The sequence below is a fragment of the Erinaceus europaeus genome, chromosome 19 (genome assembly GCF_950295315.1).
Source record: "Erinaceus europaeus chromosome 19, mEriEur2.1, whole genome shotgun sequence".
Classification (NCBI taxonomy): Eukaryota; Metazoa; Chordata; class Mammalia; order Eulipotyphla; family Erinaceidae; genus Erinaceus; species Erinaceus europaeus.
In genome coordinates this window covers 20012285-20035086 of record NC_080180.1, presented here as the reverse complement: position 1 = coordinate 20035086, position 22802 = coordinate 20012285, and the positions used below count along the sequence as shown (strand labels likewise).

At 49.6% G+C, this 22802-nt stretch overlaps 1 protein-coding gene and 1 long non-coding RNA gene across 2 annotated transcripts; one reads left to right on the top strand and one right to left on the bottom strand.

Moving 5' to 3' along the window:
- Window positions 1-2622: 2622 nt before the first annotated feature.
- LOC132534723 (uncharacterized) lies at window positions 2623-4126 on the bottom strand. The gene is made up of 2 exons (XR_009546433.1): window positions 3410-4126; window positions 2623-2964 (listed from the first exon to the last, which is right to left on the bottom strand). It is a non-coding gene; the product is annotated as an uncharacterized LOC132534723 (long non-coding RNA).
- A 14085-nt stretch (window positions 4127-18211) lies between these two features.
- On the top strand, window positions 18212-21494 carry PHLDA3 (pleckstrin homology like domain family A member 3). Its single transcript, XM_007522082.3, has 2 exons — window positions 18212-18845; window positions 20922-21494. The coding sequence occupies exon 1, from the start codon at window positions 18439-18441 to the stop codon at window positions 18814-18816; it is 378 nt and encodes a 125-aa protein (XP_007522144.1). The 5' UTR covers window positions 18212-18438; the 3' UTR covers window positions 18817-18845; window positions 20922-21494.
- The last annotated feature ends 1308 nt before the right edge of the window (window positions 21495-22802 follow it).

Sequence of the window (22802 nt, the reverse complement as noted above, 5' to 3'; positions counted from 1 at the left end):
TCAAAACTGTGGGGCACACACAACAAAGAGAGTGGGGGTCCTGTGTCCATCCAGGTGTATGCTGTGATCTCTCCTGGGCGTGGCGGCCGAGCCCTGGCAATTAGGGTCACCTAGAAAGGAGCTCCCCTCCCACTGGGAGGCAGGCCAGGCCTCAATTCCAGAAGCTTCAAGGAACTTGAAGCCTGTTTAGGTGAGCCAAGTGGCTGGGTATGGGAAGAAAGGCCAGAGGGGCCAAATGGAGGCTGATGAAGGCGGGCTGGGGGGAAGGGGTGGGGTTGTTGCTTAGAGCTGCCAATAAGGGTAGGCTATCCCCTCAGTGAAAGAGAAGCCAGTGGTGGGGTGGGGAGGGAAGACACCCTATGAGACCACCTCCCCCAGCCTGTGAGCAGGTGAGCCACAGCAGGGTGAGGAACCCCCCAAGATCAACTGCTGGATGGGGCCTCTCCCCACTCACACACCTCCGTTTTCCTGGAGAATCATTGGGAGTTTTCAAAATGGACCCCTACCCACATTACTCCTAGAGTTTCTTATTCATTGAACCTGGGTGGTACCTGGGAGTCTGTATTTGTAAAGCCCCTTGGATGGTTCCTATGCTCCAGCTCAGCCAAGCGGTGGATCTGTGGGCTCACTCCCCTCCCCCTCCCCCCACTGCCCACAGTCCCAGAATCTGCTCAGCCTGGGCAGCTCACTCCCCAGCCGGCAGCTGGCACACACTTCTCCCGCTTAGAGAGGACTTCCGGGAACTTCCTATTTCTGTCTCCTGGAGTCATTCAGAATAGGTCTAATCCCCATCTTTTGTGACAGTGTTTCAGAAGCTTGGGGACAGCTGCCCTGGTGCCTGGTCTGCTGTTCTCCAGGCCTCCTGCCCCTGAGCATCCTGGAGGTCCTGCTTGAGGCCACAGCTTCAGGGGCTGGGTGTTGTCTAGGTCCCTGGAGAAGCTCTCTGGGGATCTGTAACAGGCCAGCAGACAAAGCTCCCTCTGAGAAAGCTCCTCAGCCAGCCTGGGGCCCTGGGACCTGAATCCTACTACTTCACCCCAGCTTTCCTCTTTTGGAAACTGTCTGTGAAGACATCATCTGGTGCACTCACTCATTCAGTCCTCAAAATAAGCTTGTGATGCAGGGCCTGTCTTATGTTGGGGGGAGCAGGTTCCCAAGTCAGGAGCAATGTTGCAGCTCTCTTGGGGAAGCTCTCATGGGCCTTCCAGTACAGAGTCAGTTATGATAGTTACCATGAAGAATCAGAGGGACCCTGTGAGTGAGGCAAGGTGAGCGTTATTTGCAGGGGAGGCAAACAGAAGAGATGCACCAATGTGCAGGACACCAGACAGTGACTGGCTTCCCAGGGTCAAGTCTTTTTCTAGGCTATTGACGGACCCAAATGAAAGCAGGCGGTCCCTTCTGCTACTGGTCATTTCAGCTCCTCTGCTGTTGGTCCCTGTGGCACACCATCAGCCAAAAGGGGCTAGGTCCTTCCAAGGTAGTTGGTTTACAAAGCATAGTCCTTTCCCCCAGGGCCTCCTTCTATCCCTAAGACCACATCCATTTAATATAACAAGTGGTCAAACTGAAGCCTTCAGTCAAAGAACAATTTAGGAGCTAGTACAAGACTAAATGGCAGAGCAGGCTAGGAGCATGGGCAGCTGGGTCCAACAATTAGGTGTTCTTCATTGTCTTCCTGAGAGCCTGGTGCCAGAGGATATGAGCAATGCATTAGAACTACAGCAGTAGGCAATAACATTAACTGAGCACCTACTACGTGTCCGCCTCTGGTCTAGATGCCTACGTGATGCTGAAGCGGTTACGCTCACACTTTGTTACAGAGGAAACAGAGTCGCTGAATGATTTATTTATTTGCCACTGCAGTTATCACTGGGGCTTGGTGCCTGCATACAGAATCCATAACTCCCATTGGCCATTCTTTTTTATTATTACTATCATAAGCATCACCATTATTACACTGCCACCAGGGTTATCGCTGGGGCTCAGTGCTGACACAACAAATCCACTGCTCCCGGCAGCCATTTTTTTCTCTTCTTTTTTCTTTCTCTTTTATTTGATAGGGCAGAGAGAAATTGAGGGGGTTACATAGAGGGGGAGAGGAAGACACCTGCAGAGTGATTTACTGCTCATGAAGCTTCCCCCTGCAAGTGGGAAGCGGAGGCTCAAACCCAGGTCCTTTACATAGTAACATGTGTTCAACCAGGTGTACTACCACCTGCCCCTTATTATCGTTTTATTTCTTTTCTTTCCTCGTCTTCTTCTTCTTCTCCTCCTCCTTCTTCTCCTTCTTCTTCTTCTTCTCCTTCTCCTTCTTCTCCTCCTTCTCCTTCTTCTTCTTCTTCTCCTACTCCTTCTCCTTCTTCTTCTCCTTCTCCTCCTTCTTCTTTTTTATTATCACAAATACAAAGATAAATAGGAGGACAGGGAGAGAGAGGGGGGAAAGAGAACACCTACAGCCTGCTCCATTGATCATGACGCTTCCTCCTTGCAGGTGGGGAGTGGGAGCTTGAACCCAGGTCCTGGCACATGGTAATTTGTGGGCTTTCCAAATTGTGACACTAGCTGGTAACCACCCCCAAATCACAAAGTTAAAAAAAAGTGTTTTATAGATTCAGTGAGTTTTATTTATTTAATTATGATAGACAAGTTTGTTGGATAAGAGGGGTACAATTTCACACAGTTCCCATCATGAGAGTTCCTTATCCCATCCCATCCATTGGAGGCTTTCCTATTCTTTATCCCTCTGAGAGTATGGACCCAGGAACATTATAGGGCACAGAGGTGGAAGGTCGGGCTTCTGTAACTGCTTCTCCATTGGCAGGTCAACCTATACCCCCAGCCTATTTCTGTCTTTCCCTAGTGGGACAGGGCGCTGAAGAGGTGGTCTTCTAGGACACATTGGTGAGGTCATCAGCCCAGGGAATTCAGGTTGGCGTCATGGTGGCATCTGCAACTTGGAGGCTGAAAAACACTAAGATATAAAGCAGAACAAATTGTATAATAATCAGGAACCTAAAGTTAAGAGTATAGCAGATGAGATTTGGGGTCTCCATTTTGGAAAAAGCTAGGAGGTGTATTTTAGGTATATTCCAAGGCCCCGTGACTTTATTTTTTGCCTGAGCCAGACAGCTAACATGCAGGTGGGCTAAAGGTATTGTCTGGGGAGATGATGTCAGAGTTGAAAATAAGACTAGAAAGCTGGATCAGGGAAGAGCGTAGCTCCCAAATATGGGAAAAGTATATAAATACCATTAACTGTAAACCCCATCAATCTGATCTGGGGCCCATATTAAGCTCAGTGAGTTTTTAAGTGACTTATTCAGAGTCCTTGGCACATGGTGGAATCAAACAATATTGGAACCAGCCGTGTGACTGTGGGCACCACCTCCTCCCTGCTGGGTGTTACCTTCTCATTCATGAAATGAAGACACTTGGCCTAAATTCCCTCCAGCAAAGTGCTTCACTGGCTTCCCCAGCTTCCCCAGGCAGGGACTCTCCCACAGAGCTTGTGGAGATACAGGAGCGGGGTGGGGCCTGAGACCTGGCCTCCCTCATCGGCTCCCAGAGGGAGGTGGTGGTGATGGTATCCACCCAGACCACACTCAGCCAGACTCCACCCCATGCTGATGCTCTGAGTTTATGGGCTGAGGGTGACTCGCTCCAGAGGCCATGCTAATTGGGAAGCAGGTTGCTGTGAATAAAGCCCTCTGTGGCACCTTCTACACCCCGACAAGCCCTTGGTGTCTTTTCTGAAGCACCTGCCCCTGAGTCTTTACTTCCGCTCTGTCGACCTTGACCTGACTCCCCCTGAGAGTTGAGGGTGAGGTGGGGTGGTGTTTGTCCCTACTGCAGGAGTGAAAGCACGCTTCATGGCCCAGCTCCCTGCGGCCACCCTCTGGTAGCACTTTGGCCACTTTAGCCCTTCAGGGCAATTTGATGCTCCCCACCTTCTGGACAAAAGATGGGGGTTACATGATTAGATTTTGCCCCCCTCCTTTCCCATGGCAGATGTGCCCATGTGACTTGCTCTGGCTAATACGTTGAGATGAGGAGTGACTCTGTGACTGTGTGAGTCACTGTATCCCTTTCCCTGTCACAGAGACTGTCATTCATTCATCCCATCATACCTGCCTGCAATGACCCAATATGAGGAGTTGGAGCCTCCGTCAGCCTGGACCCTTGAGCCCCACATGGAGGGGCATCCCCTGCCCCTCAGCTTGAGTGAGCATGTGACCGAGTGGATAACCTGTGCTATGTGATGCCCTTGGAATCTGGGGGATATTCATTAGTGCAGCATAACTGAGCCCATCCTTACTAACACACATGCACTTATCTGTGACTAGTACTGGGGGCTGTGTTCCTACAAAATCAGGATCGTGACCTGTCAAAGACTTCTTGCTGACCTCTGGGATCCTCTCAGTAAGGGTGGCCATTTTGTTGAACATTGGAAGGGTTCTCCGAAGATTCAAACTCTCCTTTCCCATTTTACTGATCCCCATGGAAAAGAGACTGTGACCCCTTGATTCATTACTGAATCCCTAGTGCCTGGCCCATCATTGAATTCACACATGACAGGACTGTCCTGGTGTTTCTTCCCCAAGAATCTTCTTGTAGATCACATTTGAGAATGAGCCAGGAGCTTCCCTTCCCTTCCCTCCCTCAGGTACCCCAGATGACTTCCTTGTGACATCAGTTAATTTTAGTTTGACTCCAGCCCCAGGCCTGGAAATTCACTACCTCCTTCTCTGCTTGATCTTGACTGTATCACTATATAGGAACTCCTCTATTGTCAAAAAAACACTCGGGAGTCGGGTGGTAGCACAGCGGGTTAAGCACACACGGCACAAAGCACAAGGACCAGTCTAAGGATCCTGGTTCGAGCCCACAGCTCCCCACCTGCAGGGGAGTCGCTTCACAAGCACTGAAGCAGGTCTGCAGGTGTCTGTCTTTCCTCCTCTCTGCCTTCCCCTCTCTCCATTTCTTTCTGTCTTATCCACCAACGATGGCATCAGTAACAATAACAATAATAACTACAGCAATAAAAACAATAAGGGCAACAAAAAGGGAAAATAAATAAATATTTTTTTAAAAGAAATGCTCATGAAAATTCAACCAGGTGGTGCAGCTGGTTGAGGACACGCATTACAATGTACAAGTACTCAGGTTTAAGCCCCTGGTCCCCACCTGCAAGGAGGGAGCTTCATGAACAGTGAAGCAGTGCTGCAGTTGCCTCTCTCTCCCCCTTCTACTTCCCTTCCCAATTTCTCTGTCTCTATCCTAAATAAATAAACAAATATTTTTAAAAAGAAAGCAAAATCTATGATCCACACTATGACACAATGGAAAACTATAAGCAGGTAGGAGGTAGCCTGGGAGGTTGCCCAGTGGATAAAAAATTAGACTCCCAAGCAAGATGTCCTGAATTCAATCCCTGGCATCACAAGTACCAGAAGGATGCTCTGGTTTGTACTCTTTCTCATTAAGAAATAAATACATTTTGGGAGCCAGGAGGTGGCGCAGCTGGTTAAGTGCACACATAACTGTGCACAAGGACTTGAGTTCAAGCCACTAGTCCCCACTTGCAGGGGGAAGCTTCATGAGTAGTGAAGCAGTGCTGCAGATAGCTCTCTGTCTCTCTCCTTCTCTACCCCCTTCCCTCTAAATTTCTCTCTGTCTTACCAAACAAAATGAATAAAGTGTCTATTGCATCCAAGTAAAAAACTCAGGTGGCAGAAGGGTCGGGGGTAAGGATTCAGGTCCTGGAATATGATGGCAGAGGAGGACCTAGTGGGAGTTGAAGTGTTATGTAGAAAACTGGGACATGTTATGCATGTACAAACTATTGTATTTTACTGTCAGCTGTAAACTGTTAATCCCCCAATAAAGAAATTTTTAAAAATGTTTAAAAATAGGTTTTAATAAGAAAAAATACATCTTTTTAATATTTATTTATTTTCCCTTTTGTTGCCCTTGTTCTTTTTTTATTGTTGTTGTAGTTATTATTGTTGTTATTGATGCCATCATTGTTGGATAGGACAGAGAGAAATGGAGAGAGGAGGGGAAGACAGAGAGGGGGAGAAAAAGATAGCCATCTGCAGACCTGCTTCACCGCCTGTGAAGCGACTCCCCTGCAGGTGGGGAGCCAGGGGCTCGAACCAGGATCCTTCCGCTGGTCCTTGCACTTTGGCCACATGTGCTTAACCCGCTGTGCTACCATTCAACTCCCCCCCAAAATACATCTTTAAAAAGCAAGCAAGCAGGCAAGAAAAAGCATTTCCAACACAACGATTGCCACCTCAACATGCTTCACTTCAGACTGTGTCCAGAGACTTCACGTGTGGAATGACAACCCTTCAGCTTCATTACATTAAAGGAAAGGTGAGACCTTTCCTTTCATAGTACACTCTAATTCCATCTCAGGTGGTTCACTTTCTAACAAAGTCCCAAAACCTAGATATACACCAGTTTCTGTGAGAGAGAGCATATGTTCACACGTATCTATAAACTACTGCAAAATATATACCTGAAAGCAGAAGTACACTAGAGTTTGCAGTACCTCCCTAACACTTCCTCTCCACTATTCCAAGCTTTGGGTCCATGATTGCTCAACAATTTGTTTGGCTTCGTATGTTAACTCTCTTTTCAGTCACCAGGTTCCAGATGCCATCAGGATGCTGGCCAGGCTTCCCTGGATTGAAGACCCCACCAATGTGTCCTGGAGCTCCGCGTCCCCAGAGACCCACCCTACTAGGGAAAGAGAGAGGCAGACTGGGAGTATGGACCGACCAGTCAACGCCCATGTTCAGCGGGGAAGCAATTACAGAAGACCTTCCACTTCTGCAACCCACAATGACCCTGGGTCCATGCTCCCAGAGGAATGGAGAATGGGAAAGCTATCACAGGAGGGGGTGGGATATGGAGATTGGGTGGTGGGAATTGTGTGGAGTTGTACCCCTCCTACCCTATGGTTTTGTTAATTAATCCTTTCTTAAATAAAAAAATAAAAATAAAAAAGAAAATTATAACTGAAAAAAAAAAGCATTTCCATGACCCTTCACCTAGAAGGGTTTGTTGTTGATACCATCCTTCCTGTGATGTTTTTTTCTCTATTCAATACTGCCCCCCCCCCCAAGGAAAACACACACACACACACACACACACACACACACACACACACACACACTTTTAGTGACATCCTGCAAACAGTTGCTCTCCAGGAGGGGCAGGAAGAGCCACTCCTAGATGCAGAAAGTGTCAGAGTTGGAAGGGGACTTTTGTCTCCTCCGGCTACCCCAGACCCTTCATATGATCAGCAAGAAAGCTTCTTTATTGAATCCTGGATGCAAATGTGTATAAAGGGAATAATATTTGACAAGACTTACACCAGGCTAAGTGACAGTCGTGGGGGGGGTATAAATTGACTTTCTGGGCTTTCTTTTCTTTTTTTTAATTTATTTTTTATTTAAGAAAGGATTAATTAACAAAACCATAGGGTAGGAGGGATACAACTCCACACAATTCCCACCACCCAATCTCCATATCCCATCCCCTCCCCTGATAGTCCTCCCATTCTCTATCCCTCTGGGAGTATGGACCCAGGGTCATTGTGGGTTGCAGAAGGTGGAAGGTCTGGCTTCTGTAATTGCTTCCCTGCTGAACATGGGCGTTGACTGGTCAGTCCACACTCCCTTCTTCTCTTTTCTATTCTTTTCTTCTCTCTCTGTCTCTCTCTCTTTTTTTTTTTTTTTTTTTTTACAACGGAAGTGTGTTCCAGTGACGGGGAGCTGACTCAGTGGAGAAGCACAGGAGTTTCTTGTGTCAGGTTTCAGGTTCAGTCCCCCCCACTGTGTACTAGAGCTGAGTGGTGCTCTCCTCTTTGGTAAAAGAAATGAATGAATCTTTGAAAAATGTAGTCAAGTATTGCTGTACTTGAAACACATCACTATCATTGTTGAAAAGGAAGGAAAAGCAAGCCATGAAATAGAAAGGTCTTGGCCTGTCGAGGGGTCCCCAACTGTTATTTGCAGCAGCACCCTGGGCTCCAGTCATGCTTCTGATGGCCCTGCCCTTCTGCCCAGTGCCCCTGAGGGGGAGGTTCACTGCATGGCAGTACCTTTGCTCCTCAGGCATGGGTACCCAATGCCAACATGACATGGGAAAAAGGGGAACTCTGCAGGCCCCAACCTGAACCCCGGGCCCACAAGGCCAATCTCTGCCCGACCCAAGCGGGGATCAAATGGCTTCAAGCCCAGACGCAGCCCCTCCAGAGAGGGGGCAGCAGGCGTGCTGGAGACGAAAGGGCTCCCTGGTGAATCAGGAAAGTTATTGGGCTGGAAAGTGATTAAAGGGCTGAGCGTGGGAGGGGATTTCCACCGAGAGAGCCAGGCCCAGGAGCAAGTCTGGGCGGGCCAGCTCGGGTGCTGCCCACTGCAGCTCTGTTGTAATGGGGCCTGTAAAACCAGGATCGTTAGCGACATGAAACCTGGATCAGCTCTGCCTTCTGCTTCCCTTTAGAAAAGCAGGTTCCAGGGAACCCCAGAGCAGACAATAAAGGCCTAACATCAAAGGGGCACAGGCAGGTCAGGAGGAGTCTGAGGGAGAGGGCAATGGAGGTGCTGAGGCACAGGAGCTGGGAGGGACTTGTAGGCTGGGGTTGGGGGGAGCTGTGAACCTGAGGCCACAGGACTGTGAGTGGCCATGCCCTTGCCTTACCTAAGGGGGAGGCAGCCCCAGTTCCCGCCCATAAAACTAGCCGGGATTTCCAGCAGATTCCATACAGGCCAGGGAACAGACACAGAGACAGTCTGGCCAGAGAGGGGAAGTGACTTGCTCCAGATGCCATGGAGCTGCCAGCTGGACAGGCAGTGCAGTGGGCATAGCACAGGACTTGCTTATGGAAGGTCCTGACTTTGATCCTTGGTACCACATATGCCAGAGTGATCCTCTGGATCCCTCTGTGTGTTTCATTCTCTCCCCACACCCATTAAAATAAGTGTGTGTGTGTGTGTGTGTGTGTGTGTAGTGTGTGTGTGTGTGTGTGTGTGTGTGTGTGTGTGTGTGTGTGTGTTTTAAACCTTAAAAAAAAAAGATGTCACCAGGTTGGGCCTGTACCACAACTGTCAGCTGGCTGAGTGCTGCCTCCCTTCTACACCAGTGACCCCCATCCTACAGTTTGTGAAAACACAGATTGCTTAGCTCCAAGCCCAGGGTTTCTGCCTCTCTCTATAGTCCTGGACTGAAACCTAAATTTTCATTATGAGGAAGTTCCTAGGGTTCCTGATGTTGCTACCCTACTTCAAGATCCACTGTTTAGCCCTTTGCTAGCTATTGTAGCTTGTGGTCTTAGAAGCACTGTCAGCTCCTGTTTTTCTTAGTGTAGACTTAGAAGAAGTATATATGGGTCTATTTGACTCCTGTCCTGTGAGTCAAATCCAAGCAACCTAGATAGGTCTTCCTATTTCAGATCCAGAGGACACTGGTTCAGGTGCCCAGCGGTCTATCTGGGGACCTGCTGTTTGTTCTTAGGACCAGGCCAGGGGGCTGAAAAGTTAGGAGAAACAGTTTGGGGGCCAGACACCACCCCTAGAAGTTCTTCAGTGCCCATCGTGGAGAATGGTGCAGCTGGTAACTGCTGCTCAAGTCTCTAGGCTTGCTTTCATGTTAGCCCTGGTGTATTTAGATTTTATTTCTATTTCTACTATTTATCTTTTTATTTTCCATTATCTTTATCTATTGATTGGCTAGAGACAGTCAGAAATTGAGAGGGATGGGGATATAGAGAGGGTGAGAGAAAGAGAGACACCTACAACACTGCTTCACCACTTACTTTCCCCGGCAGGTGGGGATGGTGGCTTGAACACGGGTCCTTGCACATTGTTAACATGTGCACTCAACTAGGGGTGATACCACCCAGCCCCTAAATTTTATTTTGAAAGTATACATGTGACCAGGCAGGTGACATGGTGGGTAGAACTAAGGACTCACATGTAAAAGCCCCAGGTTCAATTCCTGGCACCACATATGTTGGAGAGGAACAGTGGCCTTTCCCTGCCCCCTCTCTCTAAACAGAACTTTCAAAAAGAAAAGTATGTGTTATATATGTGTTCATTTAATTCTTAAAATACATGTCACACACACATGCATATGACATTCAAGTCATATAAAAGGACAAACTTTATCCTACTGTCTGTCTGCATCCTGAAAATTCTTCAGGTGGATTTTAGAGTTGATGTGAATCATTGTTCATATCACTTGTCTAAGAAAGAGAGAGGGACTTTGGTTCATTTGGGACCACACTGCACATCACTTTACACTTACACATTCAACCAGCTCCCCCAAGAAACCATTGGTTTTAAACCTTTCTCCCTCTTCAGACCAGAGACTTGTTTCATTATTTATTATTATCACTTTTTAATAATCAGGGCTTCACTGCACTGAGTTGACTTTTTCAGACAGAAAGAGAGAAGCAGAGGGGGCCAGGTGGTGGTGCACTTAGTTAAACACACATATCACAGTGTGCAAGAACCCAGGTTCAAACCATTGGTCTCCACTTGCAAGAGGGAAGCTTCAGGAGTGGTGAAGCAGAGCTGTCTCTCTCCCTCTCTTCCTCCCTATCCCTCTGTCTCTCTCTCTCTCTCTCCCTCTCTTCCTCCCTGTCCCTCTCAATTTCTCTGTCTCTATCCAATAATAAATAAACAAAAATATTAAAGAGAGAAAGAAAGAAGGAGAGAGGAAAGATATCCTAATGCTGAAGTTTAATCTGGTGCAGTGGGGGCCGGACTCAACAGAAACCTGAATTGTAAGCATGACCAAGCAGGCACCTTCACAGATGAGCTGTCATTATTATTTTGTTACCTGCCCCCCTGAATGCTTGTGTATTGTGCTTTTAAGCAGATTTTCAAGGGAAGCAATGTGTGCATGTGGTAAGAAACACACACACACATACACACACACACACACACACACACACACACACACACACACACACACACAGCATTATCAAATGACCAACACGAAAATGTCAAAGCCTTTATCTTCAGTCCCCATCCTCCCCACCCTTACAAGAAGAATTCATGTTAATTCTGTAAGCAGAAAGCTTGAAGTTTAGATACGTTTTAAATGTTTTTTTGCCTCCAAGATTATTGCTGGAGCTAGGTGCCTGCACTATGAATCCACTGCTCCTGGAGGCCATTTTTTCCCCTTTTTGTTGCCCTTGTTGTTGGACAGGTCAAAGAGAAATCGAGAGAGGAGGGGAAGACAGAGAGGGGAGAGAAAGACAGACACCCACAGACTTGCTTCACCACTTGTGAAGTGACCTCCCCTGCAGGTGGGGAGCTGGAGGCTCCAATCAGGATCCCTACTCCAGTCCTTGCGCTTCACGCCATGTGTGTTTAACTGCTGGGCTACCGCCCAGCCCCCTAAATACATTTTAGACTTACAGAAAGAGCAAATTGTGCAGCGCTCCTATGTAACTTCCCCCCATCCCCATAGTTTCTTCTTAAATTCAAAGGGCATATTTATTGCAATTAGTGAAGCAATATTGACACATTATTACTAACTGAACATCCAGTTCACTCTTGGTGTTGCACAGTCAGCTCTGTGGGATCTCACAAAGCAAAATGTCATTATCTGCCATCCCAGTATCATCCGGAATAGTCTCTTCACCCACCCTAAAAATCTCCAGTGATCATCGACAGGATATTATTAGCATTAAATGACATACCCAGACTCCTTTCCATCACTTCACTAAGTCTGGATAGTATTTTGACTCCTTATGACAGCAGGGGAGAAATATGCATTCTTTTTTACCTTCTTTGTTACGTTATTAGTTAATTCATTCCTTCATTCATTCAGCAATGACTTATTGAAGTGGGCGTGCAAATTCATGCAATCATTTCTGGGAAACAGTATGGAGCTTCCTTGAGAAACCAAAGATACATGGCCAGGTTGGGAGATCACAGGACTTGCATGTGTGAGGGTCCAGTTTCTACCCCTGGCACCACATGTACCAAACCAGCACTCCAGTCTCTCTCTCTTTGTCTTAAAACCACAAATAAGTAAGTGAACCAGGTACACAGCACAGTGGTTTCTGCAACTGACTTTTATGTCTGAGACTCAGAGGGCCCAGGTCTAATCCCTGGCACCACCATAAGCCAGAGCTGACATGGCTTGGGCTAAAAATAAACAACTAAGTAAGTAAATATTTTAACAAATGAACTAAGGACTACCATGTAGTCTAGCAATCATATTTTTGGATACAAAAAAAAATGGAAACATTAACACAAAGAGTTATATCCATGATAAGAGTTTACTGAAGCATTATTTGCACGTTAAAGTATGGAACCAGTTGAAATGCCTGTCAACAGATGATTGGACAAAGTAGATATGACGTATCTATACAGTGGAATATTATTCATCCATAAGAAGGCAAAATTTTGTTATTTTCAGCAAAGTGGAAGGAGTTCAGGGTGGGGGTGGGGGGTGAATACAGAGCAAAGTAAGTCAGAAAGAAAAAGACAAGTATTGGAAGAGTTTACTTATACACACAATATAAGAATTAAAAAACTGATGGGCAGATGAACCAGCCCAACAAAACAGACAAGTGGAAAAAAACCAGACAAGTGGACATTGACAACAGAGCTAAAGGGGAGATGGTGAGGGGTAGGAGACAAAGTGGAGGGGAAGGGAGTAAAAAATATTGGTGGGTTTTATGTTTTAAAAAAGATTCATAACCTACCTTATGCCAGGTAACATTTTAGGTGCTGGAGTGACAGGAGAGAAATCAGATAAAAGTCCTGACACCCCACATGATTATTTCAATAGGCACCTTTGATAAACTCCAGCCGCCTTTCATGATCCAAACATTAAAAAGGATGGGGATAGATGGGAAATTCCTCCATCTCGTTGAGTTTACATACAGCAAACCTATAGCTAACTAACATCATATTCAGTGGAGAGAAACTGTTAAGTTTTCCCTCTCCAGTCAGATACAAGCCAGGGCTTCCCATTATCACAGCTACTATAAAACATAGTACTGGAGGTCCTGGCCATCGCAATTAAGCAAAAGAGAAGAATGAGAGGGGCTCATATTGGAAAAGAAGCTAAACTGCTACTATCTGCAGATGATATGACTGCATATATAGAAAACCCTAGAGAGTCTAGTAGAAAACTGGAAATTATTAAACAATATAGTGAAGTGGCAGGCTACAAAAACAACATGCAAAAAAAAAAATCGGTGGTGTTCATCTATGCAAACACTAGACTAGAAGAGAGAGACATCCAGAAATCAATCATTTTTCTATAGCAACAAAAAGTAATCAAATATTTAGGAATAAAGTTAACAAACGACGTGAAAGACTTGTACACTGAAATCTATGAGTCACTCTTCCAGGAAATAGAAAGATATCCCATGTTCTTGGACAGGAAGAATTCACATTGTCAAGATGACCATTTTACCCTGAGCCATACAGAGATTTCATACCATTTCCATCCAGGCACCACCAAATGTCTTTAAAGGGACAGAACAAAAGCTATAGAGATTTATCTGGAACCCTAAAGCAATACTACAGAGGTACTGTAATCTGGTACCGAAACTAAAATAGATGTGCAGGCCAGTGCAATAGAACTGAAAGCCCAGATATAAGGTCCTACATAACTCATTTTTGACAAGGGTACCCAAAACACTAAATGGAGAAGGGAGAATCTCTTCAACAAGTGGTGTTGGGAAAATTGAATTGAAATATGTGAACAAATGAACTTAGGCCACTACATGTCACTGTGCACAAAAGTCAACTCTAAGTGGATAAAAGACATGGGTGTTAGGTCAGTAACTATACAATATATAGAAGAAAACACTGGCAGAACATTTCATGATCTATGCTTCAAAATATCTGTAAAGACTCAAATCCAACAGCAAAGGAAACAAAAATAAGTCGATGGGACTTCATCCAACTAAAAAGGCTTCTGCACAGCAAAGGATACCATCACTCAAAGAGAAAGGCAACCTATAGAGTGGGAGAAGATCTTTACACAACATACTTCAGATAAAACACCAATAACCAAAATATATAAACAGCTCAGTAAACTCAGCACCAGAACAGACAAAACCCCAGACAACCCCGTCAGAAAATAGGGCAAGGGCATGGATAGAAACTTCAGTGAGGAAGAGACCCAGAGGGCCAACAGACACCAGGAGAAAGTGCTCCAAATCACTAGTTATCTGAGAAATGCAAAGAAAAACAGCAGTGAGGTACTACTTACACGTGTGAGAATGCTATACATTAGAAAGGACAGTAACAACAAATGTGGGGGAAAGGGACACTTCTGCACTAATGCTAAGATTGTAGACTGGTTCAACTCCAGTGGAAAACAATCTGGAGATTTCTCAGAACAACAGAAATGGATCTACCCTATGGCTCAATAATTTCTCTCCTGGGGTTTTACCCAAAAGAAACACCTACCAGAAGAGATTTATGTGTACCTATGTTCCTAGCAGCACCATTTGTAATAGCCAAAACCTGGAGGCAACCCAGATATCCAGTGACAGATGAGTGGTATATATACATGAGGAATAGTACTCAGCTGTTAAAAATGACAAAGTCATCTTCTTTACATTACCTTGGATGGAACTCAGAAGCATCATGTTAAGTAAAATATGTCAAAAAGAGAAGGACAACTACTGAATGGGATGGTTCTGGGGGGAGAACACAAAGTGAAACATGGGATGTGCATGGCATACTGCACCAAAGCAAAGGACTCTGGGGAGAGAGGGGGAGGGAGGGGTGGAAGAGAACTTCGGGGTCTTGATGAATAATGAAACTGTACTCAAGTGACAATGAAAACATTGTAAACCATTACCCTCTCTCCCCCATTAAAAAAGTATTTGGTGGCAGAGATCTTACATTGTAATAATAGAGAAAAAAGATAATAAGAAAATCATAAAGAAATTTAGAGGTGATACATGCTATAGAAAATAGCCACTCAGGAAAGGGTCTGTAGAGTGCGAGTCTGGGTGAGAGTGGGAGGGCTTGCAGTTTTGTTGTTGCTTTTAGGAAACATGGTCCCACTGGACTGTAGTTGTCTAAGGGGTTCAGTTTCACACCTCTCCAAACATGTGTGCAGCAGTGATAAGCAGGGTCATTGGGGGGAGACCTCAATGAGAAGGTGCTACTGAGCTATGACGAGCAGAGTGAGGCAAGGCTGGCAGTGACCTGTGGGCTGAGCTTGGCTGGGGGATAATGGCAGGTGCGAAGGCCCAGAGCAAGGAGCACTTGCCTTGCTGCAGGCTTGGTTGGGAGCATGGCTGGCACCAGGGGAGGAGGGGCAGGGCCCAGGCAGGAGGTCTGAGGGGAACAGGTCTGTGGGCTGAGCCTCGGCAGAGCTTGACTCAGCGACGAGCAGGCCCTGCTGGGTTATAGGCAGTGGACAGAGATCATTTAGCTTTGGTTTAAACAATTTTTACAGAGTTGAAATGCATTCTGTTTTGCAATTGAAATGACCTCCTATACTTACATTTTCCCACAGAGGAAAGAGAGAGAGAGAGAGAGACAGAGAGACAGAGAGAGACAGAGACAGGAAGAGAGAGAGAGAGAAAACAATATATCTTAAAAATAACAACCCCAACTGCAAGCCCTCTCACTCAGACTCATACTCTACATACCCCTTCCTGAGAGGTTGTCTTCTCTAGTACATATCACCTCTAAACTGCTTTATGATGTTCTTATTGTCTTTCTGCTCTGTTATTAGAATGGAGAGACAAGGAGGAAGGCACTGCTCTGGCTTCCTCTGTCTGGTGCCATAGCACCTACCACGTGCTGTCAAGATTCCAAGCTGGACAGCATGCATGGCCACACACACACATTCCTGATGAACTACCTCTTTCATCCCCTTTTCTTTCATTCTTCAATTGCAACCTTGATAATGAAACTTGTACAAGTATAATATTGCTGAGAGGCCTCCCTGCCCCAATTTTCTATTTATTTCCCAGATAGACAGACAGACAGATAGCTAGCTAGGCAGACAGATAGAAAGGTAAGTGGGGGAGAGACAACATAGTACCACTCCACCATTCATGATCTTCTCCATGTGTTCTCACGTGGCTCTTGGGCTCAAACCCAGGCCACCTGCACAGAAGAGCACATATGCTCCCGAGTGTGCTGTCTCCTAGCCCTTGTGCTCATTAATGACCTCTAAACAGAACCCAGGAGATTAAGTCCACAGTGGCAACATCACTCTGTGAACCCTCTGGGTCCCCTGCTGGCCCCTGTTCAGACTTAATTTTCTTGTCTTTCCTCCTTGTTCTGGGTGGCTACCCAGCTTGGGTCCAGGACTGTCCCCTCCATGCAAGACCCAGCACACGGTCCCTGCTGTGGGGGCCTGCTCCAGCTGGACTCCCCTGGGTGGACAGAGGGAGGGCTCTAGGCTGTTGCTTGGGCACACTTTGTCCCACATCTAGTCAGCAAGTCAGTGAATGAGCATCTGGCTGCCTAGGGCTGGTGTACGGTTACCTTGGTCAGGAGGGAACACTGAACCCTTCCCCCACCCCTGCACCCTGCTCCCCTTGGCTCCCTGCCTCTCTAGCCTTCTGAGGGCCCAAGTAACCTAGCTGGGCTTGAGCCTCTCCCAGATGGGGCTGCCAGGGGAGAGAGTCAGGGTGAGTCATTGCTCCTGGTCCTGGGTCATGAGACCAGAGGATGGGCTCCCAGGATCCAAGAACATACACGCTGTGTGGGGACTAGTGGGCAAAGGTCCTTCCTCTGAGTCCCTCCTGTAGCTTCCTCTTTATCCACTTACCTCCATAGCCAATGTCCCTGTCCCCTTTGCCACTTCTGGATCTGAAAGCCTGGAACCTTCTAGCTGGTTGCTGAAGAGGAGAGTGTGGGTGTCTGGAGCCCCGATAAGAGCAGCCATGTGCCTCAAAGGCTGTGTGGCGTCACTACTAGATCCCAGGTCCGCTTAGTCGCTAGGTGTTTTTTCCCAGTTTTGCATTTGCAAGGCTGTGTGACTTCCTCTAGGTGACTCTAACTCTCTGATTTCATTTTTCTCCTAAGTAAACCCAGCAAAGTCATAGGACCATCTACCTGTGATGGGGGAGAGGCCTACACGATTTAAAGTCCATGCAATTAATTGTGAATTAAGCTGGGTCTGGAGAGAGTGTAAGGGTGCCTTGGTCCACAAAGGGGAGAGGAGGAAGTGGTGGAGATTAAGGAGGCTTGGGAGCAGAGCCAGGCTTCCAGCTTCATTTCCTCTGTGACAGAGATTTGGATGGCGATGGGGCCATGCCAGTCTGTTGCTTCAGGGAGAACCTGGCTAGAAAGAGGGAATGTGCGGGAGCATGCCTGGCAGATGGGCTGAGACCTTGGGGGTCCTTATGGCAGGGCTGTGGGCACCTCCACTTGCCTCTCTCTGAGCCTCCAGAGATCCTTCTTATCTGTCCCTCTTCTCCAATGGTGCCACCTATCTGGAGAAGCATTTTGGAAGTTAGAGAATTCACTGTCCCTGGTGTATTCCTGAGCGGGGTGCTAGGGGACACCCCTCACCTCCCTCACAGGCATTCTTGTTACTGTTAGGTACTGTGTTCCTGGGCAGGAGGATGGAGACAGGGGGTGTGGGGACAGAGAGGTCTGATTGCTGCTATTGTTCCGTATCGTTCACTACCCCCAGAATAACCTGCCTTTACTAGCCTGGGACTAGGCCTGGAGAAGCTGCCCAGTATGGGGGCGCATGAGAACCTGGCAGGGGCTCTCCCCAAAGATAATCAAGAGTCAGGAATCCGGGAGAGGAGAAATAATCTGTGGTGGCACTCTTTAAAGATACCTTGTCCTGTCCTGAGCTGACAAATGCTGCATCTTCATCACCCTTCCTATCCCCAGATGGAGGGAATTAAGGGCCCAGGGCGACAGATGCGGCCCCTGTGGCTGTCCAGGGTGGCGGGGACACAATCTTTAAGGGGGGGTGGCGGGGACACAATCTTTAAGGGGGGGGCGAGCTGAGGTTCGAGCTTAACTCTGCCAAGCTCACAAATATTGGGGGGTGTGGGGCAGCTCAGCATCCCGGGAAAGGGCCACTTCCTTAGGTCTCCCCACCGCCGGGTGGGTGCAGCGGTTCCCAGAAGCAGCCCGTCTGGGTCCCGCCCTCCCCCGGCGACCCTGGCCCCGCCCCGGCTCGGCCCCAGTCCTGCCTGCTGTGCGCTGGGCGGAGCGGAGGCCGGCAGGGCAGGAATGCGGGCGGGCGGGCGGCCGCGGCGGAACATGTAAGGGCACATCCCGAGTGCTGCCGCCAGCGCGCACAGCGAGCCTCCCGGACGGCAAGGGAACAGCGGGCAGCGGGCAGGGCGCAGGGGGCACGGCGCGGGGACCGGGGCGCAGAGGGCGCCTGCACCGGGCGCTGCGAGCCGGGAGGCCCCGCCGCCTCCTGCGCTGCGGGAGCTGGGCGCCCATGTCGGCGGCCGCCGCGGTGCTCAAGGAGGGGGTGCTGGAGAAGCGCAGCGGGGGACTGCTGCAGCTGTGGAAGCGCAAACGCTGCGTGCTCACGGAGCGCGGGCTGCAGCTCTTCGAGGCCAAGGGCGCGGGCGGGCGGCCCAAGGAGCTGAGCTTCGCGCGCATCAAGGCGGTGGAGTGCGTGGAGAGCACCGGTCGCCACATCTACTTCACGCTGGTGACCGAGGGCGGCGACGAGATCGACTTCCGCTGCCCCCTCGAGGACCCGGGCTGGAACGCGCAGATCACCCTGGGCCTCGTCAAGTTCAAGAACCAACAGGCCATCCAGACCGTGCGGGCGCGCCAGAGCCTGGGGGCCGGCACCCTAGTGTCCTAGGCCGCGGGGTCGCACTGGAGGCATGGCAGGTAAGCTCCCCTGAAGGACCCACGCTCTCCCCTTCCCCGCACAGAGCTGGAGTCTGGGGTGGGAGCTTGGTCGTGGTGGAGCTGGGCCCCAGGTCCATGTTGGAGCTTCCCTTGGGGTGTGGGGGCAGAAGGGCGCATAATGTGACCCGGGGAAAGGGTGTCCCAGAGGAGGATGGGTCAGCAGAGCTCCTGGGCTGTGGTTTCCCTGAGCTGAGTGGCAGGCTGGCTTCCTTCTGCCAGGATGGACGCCTGTCCCAGGAGCGTTCACCTGAGGGGCCCATGCAGCTGTCAGCAGAGTTCTGGGGCCAGGGACCAGAAGCAGGAGCTTCCTAGGTGGGGCCCCAGCAGAGTCTCAGGCTGGGCCCAGGGAGCCCGGAGCTGTCTCCCACTGTGGGTTTTGGTTCTGGGGCTAAGCTGTTAGCAGACATGGCATTTGGGGGTGGGGGTGGGGGTGTCACCAATGCTAAGGGAGGTGGACCTGCCTGTCGGTCTGTCCCTGGGGCCATCAGTGTCCAGATGTGTCCGTGGGGCCAGGCGATGGGTGGGAGCAGCGTGGCATAACCATCATAGATAGTTAACAGCTGTGTTTTAATCCTCCTGCAGTGGGACAGGGGGCACAAGGAGGATTTGTGGTCAGGAAGGCCCAGGGGAGGGCCCCGGAATAGAACCTAGAAGCCTGGCTGGCAGCCCTGTGCCCTCTTGCCCACATGCCACTCCCTCCCTGTGGGAACCCACGGCGGGGCGGGGGAAGGCGTCAAACTACTCTCCTTATAATTTCCCTGAGGAAACCTGGGTCCCCTCGCCCCTGCTGGCTGCTGGCTACTGGCTCCCACATGGTCTTATCTGCCCTGCATTGCAGCCTCCTGAGAGCCCCAGGACCCCATCGGGAGCCATGCACCCCTTCACCCCTGCCTTCATACCCTCCCCCAGGTGGCACAAGGCTGGGAAGTGGCTGAGAAGTGGCCCGAACAGTCCTCAGGGGACCTGAGATCTACTTTTGAATTTTTTCGTTATCTTTATTTATTTATTGGATAGAAACAGCCAGAAATTGAGAAGGAAGGGAGTGATTGAGAGGGAGAGAGACATCTGCAGCCCTACTTCACCACTCACGAAGCTTTCCTTTTGCAGGTGGGGACCGAGGTTTCGAACCTGGGACCTTGTGCTTTGTAACATTTGTGCTCAACCAGTTGTGCTACCACCCAGCTCCCTGAGATCTATTTTCTTTTTCTGTTCCCATGTGGGAAGCAGATGGTGTGAAAGGGCTCAGGGTGGGGGACTGGGTGGTGACTCACTTGGTGGATTGCACATGTTACAGTGCTCAAGGACCCAGGTTCAAGACCCTGGTCCCTACATGCAGGAGGGAGTTTCACAAGTGCTGAAGCAGGGTTGCAGGTGTCTCTCTTCCTCTCTGTCTCTTTCTGTTCCTTCTCAGTTTCTTTTTCTATCCAATAAAGGAATAAATAAATTATTTTAAATAAGTTTTTTAGTGTATTTTTTGTTAGCTTGTATTTACTTATTAGATAGAGCCAGAAGTTGAGAGGGAAGGGGGAGATAGATAGATAGACACCTGCAGCCCTGCTTCACCACTCTCAAAGCTTTCCCCTGCAGGTGTGGACTGGGGGCTTGAACCTGGGTCCTTGTGCATTGTAAGGTGTACCCTCAACCAGTTGTGCCACCACCCAGCTCCTTAAACATGTTTTTAAAAAGAAAGGGCTTGGAATCGGGCAGTAGTGCAGCGGGTTAAGCGCACGTGGCGAAAAGCACAAGAACTGGTTTAAGGATCCCGGTTCGAACCCACGGCTCCCCACCTGTGGGGGAGTAGCTTCACAAGCCGTGAAGCCGGTCTGCAGGTGTGTATCTTTCTCTCCCCCTCTCTGTCTTCCCTTCCTCTCTCCATTTCTCTCTGTCCTATTCAACAACGACTACAACAATAAAATAATAAGGGCAACAAAAGGGAGTAAATATAAAAAATATTTTTAAAATGTTTTTTTTAAAAAAAGGGCTCAGGGCGGCAGCCCTGATGTCTGCCTGCCCCCACCCCCAACACTCTCCACTAACTGCTATTCTTTCTCGCAGCTTCCTGATCCCTTTTGGTTCCTGGAGGCCTGATGGCTCCACTCGGTGAGGCAGAAGCCGTGGACACATGGAGGGGACATTGGAGCTGGAGGGGCTGAGGATGAAGCTTCAGCCCGGGACTCTGGGACACTCTCTCAGGATGGACGCAGCTCCAGCCCTCATGGCCCCAGGCCGGGCCTCATACACCGGGAGGTCCTGGTGGTTCACTAATGCTGTTTGTTAGTCACTGGCATGGTGCCCCTTCTGGAGGAGGGTAACCCTCCGTGGGGTTCCACCCTGGCACCTCAAGACTCAGGAACCCAGACTGGTACCCAGAGGAGGGAAGGTCCAGGGGTGGCCTCTGGACTCGCTGTGGTGGGGGAGCTGATGGGTCTGAGGTTTACCCTTGGGGGTTCTCTGCTGCTTAGGTCCTCTGGGACCCCTGGCCCTGCAGGCCATGTCTTTGCACACTCTCTCTCCCACCTCCCGCCCAGCCTGCCTCCCCCACAGTGCCTGGAGGCCCAGGGCTGGAGGTTTGGCCATTACCATTTCACGCCTGTCCCAAAATGAAGTCACCCTGTCTGGGGCAGTGACCATGCTGTGTGTGGAGTGTACTTCTTTGCCCCTAAAAGACCAGTGTCTGGAGTCTTTCCTCCCACCCACCCCCCAGTTCCCCATGAAATCTCTGGTGGCTAGAGGGGGAAGCCCTGCACCTCCCTCCCCGGAGGTATGGACTCAGGGGTCCCGGCCAGGAGGGCCCAGCAGACATGGCCTGAGTGTGCTGCACTGCCAGCCCCGCCAGTGCCTGGCCCTCCTGCCTTCCTGGGGGGCCCTGCTTCCTGGCAGAGCTCACAGGCCCAATGTGTTCTAACAGTAAGTCTTCCTAGGTGCATATGGGGGGGGGGATTGCTCCAGCTCAGGGGGGCGGCAGTGCTGAGAGCCAGCTGCCCCTCCTACGGCTGCTCCACCCCGGAAGCGCCTGGGCTCGCCCAGTCTGGGCTGCTGAGCAGGACTGGGCCCAGTTAGTACTTGCACAGCTGCCCTAGTGACGCAGGAGCAAGGAGTCTGGCAGCCGCACACCTCCCCGGGTTGTGTGTCTTTCTGCCCTAGATCACCTACCTCCACCCTTCCCTGTGGCAGTGGCAGCCCGATGAGGAGGCCAAGTGGGGTCTCTTAGGGATTCTACCTGCCCAGCGCCCCATCTGACTCTCCTTCTCACCTCCCCTTCCCAGTCCCTCTACCTTCTCAGTAGTGATCTGCTCATCGGAGGCTATAGCTACCGTGCACATGCGAGTCAGAGTTTGTAAACCTAAAGTGATTTGGACAAATATCTCTATGACTTTGTTGACTTTAGCAGCACGAGGGCTTCACTGATGCACAATCCCATTGCTCCAGACTGACTTTGTAGAAATGATTTTATAGAAAGAATTAGGCAGAGGGGGAGACCTCACAGCATTGCTCCACCATCCCTAGAGCTTCCCCATGTGGTGTTGGGACTTGAACCCAGGGCTTCCTACACAATGCAGATGCTATACTAAGTTAGTGTCTCTAGCCCCCACATGTGTCATTTACCACCTCAGTGGCACTTGTCCCATGGGCAGCTTCATCCTATCAAGGGAACCAAGCAGAATCTCCGTGGAATCCATGCTCACAGGACTCACCCTCAGTTGCTGGCTCTGCTCTGGGCTCTGGGAGAAGGTGGGGAGGAGGGAATGCTGGTGTGGGAGGGGCTGGAGGTGGCTGGGAAGAGGGTGCATCTCCCTTCTCTTCAGCAGCACCCTCAGACCCAGGCTCCTTGCTTCTTCCCTCACAACGGGAGGAGGTGATTGATGGCAGGGCTCAGGTGTAATGGCAGAGGCACCCAGAGGTGTGCGTGTGTTTGGGAGCAGGGGGCACCCACTA

Bases quoted from the DNA above. Each gene is read 5' to 3' on its own strand.
- PHLDA3 (XM_007522082.3), top strand. From the start codon at position 18,439: ATGTCGGCGGCCGCCGCGGTGCTCAAGGAGGGGGTGCTGGAGAAGCGC.